Source organism: Bos taurus, chromosome 9 (assembly GCF_002263795.3).
Source record: "Bos taurus isolate L1 Dominette 01449 registration number 42190680 breed Hereford chromosome 9, ARS-UCD2.0, whole genome shotgun sequence".
Classification (NCBI taxonomy): domain Eukaryota; kingdom Metazoa; phylum Chordata; class Mammalia; order Artiodactyla; family Bovidae; genus Bos; species Bos taurus.
In genome coordinates, this window is record NC_037336.1 from 13,328,013 (window position 1) to 13,338,941 (window position 10,929).

A 10,929-nucleotide genomic window follows, 5' to 3' on the forward strand; every position below is an offset into this window, starting at 1 on the left:
CGCATTTAACTTTTTGTATTATGCACTTAACTCAGAACTTCATAAAAGTATGCAAGTTCAATGAAGAGCCTAGTTTTTTTAGACACAGTGAAATAATTCTGATTTAGACGATCTTTGCATTGGATATTTAGGCACTTACAGCTTCTGGGAGCATTTAATAAAGTGACTATTAAATTTGGTCTGTGTCCAGAGCATCTGTTGCTGCTGCTGCTAAGTCACTTCAGTCGTGTCTGACTCTGTGTGACCCCACAGACGGCAGCCCACCAGGCTCCCCCGTCCCTGGGATCCTCCAGGCAAGAATTCTGGAGTGGGTTGCCATTTCCTTCTCTATCAGAGCATCTGAGGATCTTGTTAAGCAAAAAGTATCCACTTCAAGACTACTGACTTCACAGATTCAGGGTCTATGAAGCCACCTTCAGCCTTCTTGCTTATTCTGATGCATACAGCAGTTTGAGAGCAACTCCTTCAGAAAGTTCTCGAATCAAGAGACTTTATAGTTTCTTCTTTGTCTATCTACTATGGTTAAGCTGGGTGTTACTCTGTTATGCACTGATCTTGACGAGCTGCTGCCTGCCCTTTTTAAATATCCCATAGTGTCTGATTGGGCTTTCCTGGTGGCTCGGACAGTAAAGAATCTGCCTGCAATGCAGGAGACCCGGGTTTCATCACTGGGTCAGGAAGATCCCCTGGAGAAGGGAATGGCTACTGAATTCAGTACCCTTGCCTGGAGAATTATATGGACAGAGGAGCCTGGCAGGAGTTGTCCATGGGGTTGCAAAGAGTCAGACTTGACTGAAGGGGTAACACTTACTTACTATAGCATCTGATTGACCTTGGACTCTTGGTGGGCTGGATGTCACTGATGTGATACTGAATCTCCAGGTCCTCCTAAGGTCATCTCTAGGTGTTCCTCCAGGTGGTCAGTCTTCTTAGCCATTGCCTGAACCCAGTCTTCTTCATTACTGCTACCATTTCTACTATCTTGGGTCTCCTTGTTCCTGATGTTAGTATAAATTGCCACATGTGTTTACCCCCTTCCTCACCTATTTGGGCATTTTGAACCAGCAGCACGGGGATATCAGAATCTCTGCGGTGGCTTCCTTTTTAGCTGAGAAAGTAGGACTCCCGTTACACTTCACTAAAATTGAAACTGGGCTCTGTTCCAGAATAACAACATCAAGTTATTATTATTATTTAAACAACACCCACCTGCATTTGGGCTTCCCCAGTAGCTCAGACAGTAAAGAATCCGCCTGCAATGTGGGAGACCTGGGTTCGATCCCTGGGTTGGGAAGATCCCCTGGAGGAGGGCATGGCAACCCACTCCAGTATTCTTGCTTGGAGAATCCCCGTGGACAGAGGATCCTGGCAGGCTGGTATCCATGGTGTCTCAAAGAGTAGGACACAACTGAGAGACTAAGCACAGCACAGTATCTGCATTTATTACAAACTTACATGCTAGGGATTGCACCATGACTTGCACATGCAACTCATTTAGTCCTTAGAGTTATTCTATAAAGTTGGTGCTATTATTATCCCTGCTTTTCTCATTCAGTCCTTTAGTCATTAATTCACTCAGTAAATATTGGCTCAGTTTCCATTATGTAGTGTCAGGATTTGGAATATTAAGGTTAGCCAAAATGATACAGCCTTATCTTCACATTTGAAAGAGGAGACAAAAATTAATAAAAATGATTCCTGAAAACAATGTTACTGAACTCAGGTTTGGCTGCTGGCTGTTTAGAAATCAATACCCAAGAGACAGTTGCTGGTCGAAAGGAAAGATGCTTTATTAAGAAAAACTGGCAGTCTGGGGAGAAGATGGACTCATGTCCTGAGACCAGCTCCGAGGATTCTGCTCAGTAGTAATGGTTTTTAAAGGGAAACTGGGAAAACAGTCTCAGTCAGTCATTGAGATGGGAGTCAGAGCCATCACCACCTTGCCCTGCATGCAGGCTTGTCGACTTCTTACGATCCTCCTCTAGGTTCTGTCTTGTTCACACAGTTTGTTCATGAGGTTACTAAAGGGGAAGCTAGGGAAGAGATCTGGCCATCTGTTAATTCTTTATTCTTCATTTGTACTCCTTTGATCTATGGAAAGAACCAACAGGTTGGGCAAGATACTGTGTGATCAAAAGATTTGGGAAGTGTGCTTGGGTCAGAAGTGAGCAGAACCTGGGGGTGCCTGGTTTAAGGTTAGTTACAATACAGCTTTGCTAAAATGACAAGAAAAGAGCTTTCCTGAGGAGGGTGGTTTCCTTCAAAGAGCTGTTAGAGCAAGTCAATAAAATTCTAGTTTTGAAAAGGGCAAATTGCTCTTATGGGGCAATGAGATGGATTTTACCTCTTAGGGAGGTCAGGTGAAGACAGAAGTGAAACTGAGATTCAGACCATGATGGGGCTTCACTATAAGGGGCTCAGGTAAAAATGCAGGATCATTATTCCAGCATCAGGAGTCAGATGGGCAACAAACTTTGCTATGTAGAGGACATCTATATCTTTTGTGTGTGTGTGTGTGTGTGTGTGTGTGTGTGTGGAGGATCTGGAGAAGGTAAGTGTTTTAATCAGGGTTGGGGGCTTTATAAAAAGGATTTAGACGCTGCAACTAGTCTTCTGAGAAAAATCTGCCATGAAATACAAATAGCATTCTAAATGAATTCTTTCAGTGACACTTTATAAAAAGAAAAACTGGTGTTTCAGGCACTTTATTCTCGTCAGTAAGGTCCAAGCTCTTACTCACCTCAGACGGGGTTTCTCTGTGGCATGGCAGTTTAACAAGTTCTGCCCCTGGCTGGTGGAAAGACCAGGTCAGCTAAGGCACTTCTGATGATACACTGCAGTTGTTGAATCTAGGCAGGTTGGCTGTTTTTCTCGTCTCTAAAAGCCTTCCAATTTTAATGCCCATATTGGTTTTCAACAGCATCTCTTCTTGAGCACATTACCAGCAGATGGTTTTGACTGCCTGGGTTGCCAGCCAGCCACAGTCGGCACTTGTTCTGTATGGCTTTTCAATCAGTCATGTTTGGCAGGCATCGGTTTGCTGCTTTGAAAAGCAAGATTTTCTACTGGCCCTTCTTGCTTTTGCCATTTAAAGGACAACAGGAACTTAACTGAACGATGCTGAGACTTCCATCTTGGAGACAAACTCCTTTCCATAATGACATTGGGCTCCTTCAGATCCAAAGTAAAAGCTCTTGCCACCTAGTCTTTTTTAGAAAAATATTTATTTTAAAGGAGACAAAACGTTGTTGGTGCCCAGATGCTTTGATGCTCACAATGTGTACAGCAGGGTTAGAAAACAAGCAGTGTAATAAAACTTTCCCAGGCTTGTCATTCTCCCAAGGCGACCAAAGAAAATACAAAATTTGCACCAAGTATGTGGGAGAAGAAAGGGAAGGACCTTCCCTACTGGGTCTTCTTTTTCTAAAACCGGATGAAGAAAAGGTTGTTGAAGACTTGGCCGCCATCTCCTGCTAACTGGTCAAGTGATGCCTCTTTTTCAGTTCCTAGCCTTGAGCCGGGGAGGTTAGTGCCGTCAACTTTGGAGAAAATGAAAAATGCAATGTGGTTTGGAATCAACCATTGGAAAACAGAGTTGCCTGCTGAAGGGGCAAAGGTTGCCCTCATTACAGCCCAGGGCCCAAGCCGGCTGTGTTGTAGGCATTTCATGCTGGCTGACAGGTGGACCCACTGTTCTCTTCCTCACATGGTTGAAAGTTATAGGAATTTCAGACCTGTAAAGAAAGGGTTATCTTTTTACAGTTTTCTACAGTAACTTATTTCAACAAAACAATAAATATTTGGAATAACACTTGGCAGTTTTAGTTTCTATATGAAGATAGTTTGCCATCAGCTGTAGGTTTTTCCTAAAGGGTTTTTGTCCTTCCTGTCATCCTTGATTTAGGTTTCTGGGCCCAGCCAGAAGCGGCATGGCCCTTATGGAAGTCAACCTGCTCAGTGGTTTTACTGTGTCCTCAGATGCCATTCCCCTGAGTGATACTCTGAAAAAAGTAGAACATGACCATGGCAAACTCAACCTCTACTTAGACTCTGTAAGTTATGAAACCTAAGTTTCACCCCCATAACCACTGACAGCACCACTCTTTACTGTATTCAGAAGAACCTTTACTTTATACGTTTTCTTTATGTCATTATTTTGGCTTTTGGTGTCCCTGAGTGACTTTCACATGGCAACCATCTATTGTCAACACTAACAAGACATTATTATAAAATTAAAGAGAATTACTATTAATGATGAGCCTAATGAAAGTCTTGATAATGAAATTATTTCATACCAGATGTTCAACCCAGAAATTGTTGTGATATGTTTTCCACAATATAGTCCAGATCTCAAATAGAGAACTCCTGTGCTTCAAGGAATTGCTGAACATACCTATTTAAATGCTGCTGATGGTGAAAGCTTTAATTACATGTTTTAAAACGCTCATTAGGGACTTCCCTGGTGGTTCAGTGGTTAAGAATCCTCCTGCCAATGCAAGGGACCCAGGTTCCATCCCTGGTCTGGAACTAGGGTCCCACATGCCACGGGGCAGTATATACCACAGTTCCTGAGCCCACGTTCTAGAGCCCACAAGCTGCAACCGGAGAGAAGCTTGAGCATCCAGAGTTGATGCTCCGCAACAAGAGAAACCACTGCAACGAGAACTGCAGACCACAACTGGAGAGGAGCCCCTGCTCGCTACAGCTAGAGAAAGCCCACAGCAGCAGTGAAGACCCAGTGCAGGGTGCTTTCATGAAAGAAAAAGCATTTAATACATCCCAAAGGATTAACATTCCTGCACTGAAAAGTTAGCTGCTTGAATCATAGAATATTCTCAGAGGTTTGGTCTTTATAGAAAATCATTATATAATATAATTATATAATTTTCATGTACTCTTCCCATTCCTGTATGAAAATTATGGATTCAGGAATAAGGTGCATAAAATATTGTGAGAAAGATAAGTGTGGAATTCAAGACTCTACTTGTTATGTCTCAAAACTGCTGCCATGAAAGTTTATTCTTCTGACATCTACATGAAATTTATATGTGGAGTTGAAATTGAGTTTTAAGTGTTCTTAGGATTTAATGTTACGAAGGGGGAATACATATGTTTCTTATTCCAGTTTTGCAAAGTGTGAATCAGAATTATATTGCTTTAGCAGTGATTCTGCTTTTAAAAAGCTAGTTCCTAAATATTCTAATTGTTTTAAGACTTCAAAAACCACTTTGGTTATAAAGCTGTTAAAACAAATTCAAAGTCTCTTTGCTGTTCAGTAATTTCCATATATTAAATACTGCTTGACAGTCATGGGCCTAATTTAGAGTTTGAAAAATGCATTTAATGTTTATATATTTAATAATGTAATTATGTTTGGAGTTTGTCCTATGTCTGTGATGTTCTTGTTAATGGTTATTTTTAGTGTCCATTACATTTTTACTGATTGACTTTTCACTACCTGCTAATTGGTATGGAATGAAATGTTTGAAGGAATGTATTAATTTCAGATTCCTTAACTAGTATTTTTTGCCAGATTGGCATTAAGTATCTTTCCTGGAAGCAAAGAGGCTGGCCTTTTGTACCTTACTGGTTGGGGGCTATGCCACCCTGACTCTGAGGTTACTTCACTTAGTGGATGAGGTGGCTTCTATGAGCTGAGGGTGATTCTCCAGAGAAGGGGACTGGGGTGAGTCAGTAGCAGCAACCAGAATGGGGTGCAAGACTGAGAGAGGGTTTTTGGTGAAGCACCAAGGCCGGGGCATGCACCCTGGGCTCCTGCATTCTTAACCACTCTAATTCTCAGTATCTGTTTCAGTAAAATGGAAGTAAGAACCATACTGATCATGCAAAGATTGTTTTACAAACAAATGATGTGATTTATGTAAAGTGCTTACCATAGTACTGGGTGTGTAGAAATGCTCCCTAAATGCTAATTTCTATAACTGTTTGATAAATGATAAGAGAAAGAAATGTCTTTTATCATGAACACAGTCTGCCACCTCTTTAAAAGTCTTCTGTATTTTTCAAGGTGAATGAAACCCAGTTTTGTGTTGATATTCCTGCTGTGAGAAGCTTTAGAGTGTCAAATACACAAGATGCTTCAGTGTCCATAGTGGACTACTATGAACCAAGTAAGTGTGTTCTGGAGTTCCCAGTACTTTAGGAGTTAAGCCAGCCATTCATTCATTCATTCAAAGTGACCAGCTATTGAATTAGCTTTGTGGGGGAGGGTGTAGTTGGGGTGTGAAGGAGGTGGTGCAGCAGGAGGTGAGCTTTCCATTTAAATGAAAACAATGGATAATTAAAATATAAAAATGTAATCACAAGATAGCACTTTGCATATATTAAAATGATGTTTTTGCTCATAATATTTTAGGTTTTCAACTCACAGTTAAAAATAAAAAAACTGACACAGAGAGTCTAGTTATGTTCAGTTTCCAAGGTTCTCTTGTTCCAAGCACCCACTCCATCTGGTTCTGGTTTTAAAACAAGACTTCTTCAGGAGAGAACGTGAACACCATCCGTGTTGGCAAACCTCAGTGGGGTTTAGCTGTTTCTTCACTGAGGGAGATTGTTTTGCTAAAATGTATTTATTATAACAGGTTTTTTTTTTATCATTTCAAGAAAAATATAGTCTGAAAAATAACTTGAGCTTCTTTGATTTTATTGGTAACTTTTACTTTATAAAGCATTAGAACTTTAGAATGTGAAAGTAGAGATCTGATCAGGACAAATCTGCATTCAGTCAGGGAGTGACTTTTTGTCAGTGTGAGACCTGCAGGCTAACGTTTCTGCTTGTAATCACATTCATCCTGAGTAAGCTAAGCACTCCGAGTGGCTCAGAATCATCAGAATGCATGAGAATCGTGAACATTTTCATGTCCCAGGCAATTGTAGATAATTACACTTAGAGTACGAGGAACCTGTCCGCATGGTTGGGAGTCTTTGCAGGTTATTCAAGGGGTGGCACCACCTTGCTCTCCTCGTAAGTCAACAAGCCAGTTCCTCTCATCTTTTGCTTCCTGTTGGAGTTGAGGTAGAGCATTCACCCAGTTCTTGTGGGACATTTTGGAAACAAACTGATGCATTTTTTTTTTTTTTCCTGGTGAAAGGATGAAAGACTCAGGTAGAGACTCAGTGACAAAATAACGAATTTATCTAAATTTCTTCTTTAATAACCTAGTTGAAAGATTCTCCAATTGATATTTCTCAGGTATATGGAGAACATTTTAAACATTTAAGAAGCAAAAAAGATTCAATCTCCGTAAAGTTTTTTTGTGGAAAATGACTTATGTATTGGGGGGCATTTAAAATGAAAACGTGGGTAAGATCAGGATAATAAAACCCATTCTGAAAAACCCTAGAGTCAGAAAGCATATTTATTAAATTTAAAACAATGAAAAACCATGAAGGAATTTGAAAATAGTTTCTTAAAAACTGTGAAAATAAAAATCATTTATGCTTTATAGTAAGTTTATTATAATGCTATTGGTGCTTTATCTAGTTTTTTAAAATATTAGCTTGTACTATAAAATTTACTCAAGTTCAGTAGTTTTAGAGACTATGTGCTTAACATTTTAAGACACTGAAACGAGACATGACACAGAGTTCTTTTCATATTTTTGCATTTTAAAATAAAGTCCACGTAAATATATTTCTCTTCAGTAGTTCTAATGATTAGAACTTTACTTGAAGGCATAGAAAATGTCATCCAAAAAAGAAGTCTCAAGGAGGTTAAAACATCCTCAAGGTACAGCCTTTCCCTTTCCTGGAAGGGTTTCAGGTTGCGCTTGACTGAGCTGTGCAGCTAGGGTCTGTTTTTTTCTCTTTTAATGCCGGCCAGCTGCTGGTGGTACCGAAACAGGACTTCAAAGCACTGTTTCTCTCTTGGACTTGCTTCGCAGTTTGGGCTCCTTGTGAGCAGTTTTGCTGTTTTTCTTGTAAAGAAAAATAAAATTACGTGAAGAACAGAAAACTCAGAAAAGTGTATCGAAAGGCTCTTAAGTTTTGGCAGATTACCTGTTTCTAAACGCAGAGGGCACCTAAAGCGACGTCTGCCTCTTTGAACAGGGCGGCGAGCCGTGAGAAGCTACAACTCCAGAGCGCAGCTGACCTCCTGTGACCTCTGCGGGGACGCGCTCGCCTGCGGCCCCTGCGACCTCGCGGCCGCGGCCCACCTCCCGCGCCTGACCGCCGGCCTCCTCCTCCTCTGCCTCGCGCTTCTGTTCCTGCAGCGTTGGCCGTGATTTGTTTCCTAAAGACTCCATGAAACATTAGCATTTCCAAAAGCCACATGCGACTGTCTTGTCTTCATAATCAGATATTACCTCTGTTTGGAAAATCAATGTTTTTCTTTTTATGAGTTGGGAGAGGGGTGGAAGTGGGGGAGATGTATTAATAACAACGGGTCCTTTTATGTGTAGCTGCATAGATGGCTTTTCCCCCCTGACTTCTGTGTGGGACAAAAAAATAAGAATTATTGCAGCTGTATTCTTTTATTTCCTCCTCTTAAAATCTTTTAGGATTTTTTTGGAGGTGTTGTTTTCTCCAGAATAAATGCATTATTTTAGATGATTCTTTTCATTTTTTCTAGAGGAAATGAGCCTGGTTTCTTAAGCACTGCTATATGTCAGTCTCTGCTTTAAATGGTGAAACAAGCTCAAGGGAAGAGCTTGTTCCTTCCCTTCTGTATCTGCCCCAAACCCCTGCCCACCCCACCCACCCCAGCGGTCTCAGTGCTGTGCTCTGCTGTGCTAAGTCGCTTCAGTCCTGTGCGACTCTTTTTGATCCTGTGAACCCACCAGGCTCCTCTGTCCATGGGATTCTCCAGGCAAGAATACTGGAGTGGGTTGCCATGCCCTCCTCCAGAGGATCTTCCCCACCCAGGGATTGAACCCATGTCTCCTGCGTTGGCAGACAGGTTCTTTCCCACTAGTGCCCCCTGGGAAGCCCATGGTCTCAGTACATCTTTCTTGATCAGATGTAGTGTTTTTCTTTAGGATGGAGGTGGTGATTTTTTTTTTTTTAAGGAAAATGATATTGTTCCACTCTAGATGTAGTCACATACCCCATCCCTTGGTTTTTGCCTGTTTTCCCTCTGGAGAGAAGCAGAGAGACTGGTCTTTACTGTGCTGCCCATGGCTCAGAGGTTGAGGTCACTGAAAAGTGATCAGAGGAGCCCTGGGTGATCTCTGTGTACCCAGCCTCCAGCCCCACATGCAGGCTTTGTTCTGGCTGAGGGTCACAGAGCATTGCCACATGTGCCTTATGGGACTTGGACAAGATCCTAGACCAGGAGACACATGTGAGTCATGGGGAATGCTCAGTTGGAAAATGAAAGTGTTAGTCACTCAGTCATGTCTGACTTTTTACGACCCCATGGACTGCAGTCCACCAGGCTCCTCTGTCCATGGAATTCTCCCCAAGAATGCTGGAGTGGGTAGCCATTCCCTTCTCCCGGGGATTTTCCCAACCGAGGGCTTGAACCCAGGTCTCCTGCTTTGCAGGTGGATTCTTTACCATCTGAGCCACCAGGGGGACACAACTGAATCCTGTATGAGATGCAGCAGACTGACCTCCCTGTTGTCTGGGAAGGAAGCTGGGGTTTGATGGGGGTCAGAGAGATGTGAAGTACTGTACACTGTTGGCCAGGGTCCTGTGGAACCTTCTAGATTCAGGTATCTGAGCATCAGACCACCAGCTGTACACTGACATCTAATGCTTGCTCTGAACCTTACAGAAGATTCTTGAATTTTGAGCATCTGGCTCATTGGTTACATGGTACAGAAGAATAATACTCATTAATGTGAGTGAAGTTTTAAAGAAAGATTCCTTTCTTCTCCCTTTCCTGTTTGTCCTCTTTTCTCACCTCTTTCTTTTTTTTTTTATTTTTCCTTTCGTTCTCTTCTTTGTTTCTTCTTTCCATTTGAAAAATATTGAAATATTTTAGATACATCAAAAAATGTAAAGATCTTTTACTAAATCCAAAAAGTGGTTTAATTTTTACTCCTGAACTCAGCATTTATCTCAAGGGGATGTAGAAATGTAATTATCATGGGCTCCAAAGAAGCTGCGTTATACTATTTTCAGCTGTTTAAAAATAAATCCAAAATTAAAATATATAAATAATATATTTTAAAGTGAATTTTGGAAAGAATGTTTTTATTTTAGTGACTTTAAAGAAATTACAGTGGAGTGGATATTCATGGATTGCTTATGGATATTTTGGACACAAAGGTAGGAATTACTAATATTCAGGTTTTCAAAGCTTAAATTCTGAATGTAGAAGATAGATCCTCAGAGGGTGGTCTATGGAGAGAGAGCAGTTAAATAACAAATATATAATTTTCTTGTATATACTTTCAAGTGGGGAAAAGTTTTTAGTTGTGTTACCCCTTTGAAACAGTCTGATCTGAAAAAGACACTTGGGTTTGGACCTCCCTGTGTGGGATTTTTGGCTTTTATATGTTAGGACTTCTTTGGAGGTGAAAATATCTTAAAATGAACTTGGAGGAGGGTTGGCAAAGGATCCCGCTTCCCCAGCCCTGCTGCCTAGAGAAACTCTGACTACCCATCAACAGCTTTCTATTCTGTAGCTTATATACTGTTCATACCAGACTTCAAGTATAGAATCTTAGGGAACACAAGAATGGAAAACGGTGTAGCTTTTAAAAAATGTATTTCCTCATTTAAAAACTAGAAATCCTATATTTTTTTGTGAATTATTTCAGAGTTTCAGGTTAAACACTCACTTTGTAACTAATATTTTAATGTATTAAAAATTCATTACAGATGTATTAAAACGTATTGAAAGTGAGGTGGAGGATGGGATTGAGGAGGAAGAGCAGGAGCGGACGGAGTGGGGGAGAGAGTGGTCCGTGGTTGGAGGTGTGCAGGCAGTGGGGATGCCTCTTGGAGGCAGGCTCTGTG

At 41.2% G+C, this 10,929-nt stretch overlaps 1 protein-coding gene across 1 annotated transcript in view; it reads left to right on the top strand.

Annotated features, from left to right (window-relative positions):
* The window catches only part of CD109 (CD109 molecule), a 134,699-nt gene extending 126,130 nt beyond the window's left edge, over positions 1 to 8,569 (top strand). The window contains exons 31-33 of the mRNA XM_024996919.2: positions 3,905 to 4,052; positions 6,029 to 6,131; positions 8,071 to 8,569. Coding sequence (XP_024852687.1) covers positions 3,905 to 4,052; positions 6,029 to 6,131; positions 8,071 to 8,246 — 427 coding nt within the window. The 3' untranslated portion in view covers positions 8,247 to 8,569. The remainder of the gene's footprint in view (positions 1 to 3,904; positions 4,053 to 6,028; positions 6,132 to 8,070) is intronic.
* Positions 8,570 to 10,929: the final 2,360 nt, after the last annotated feature.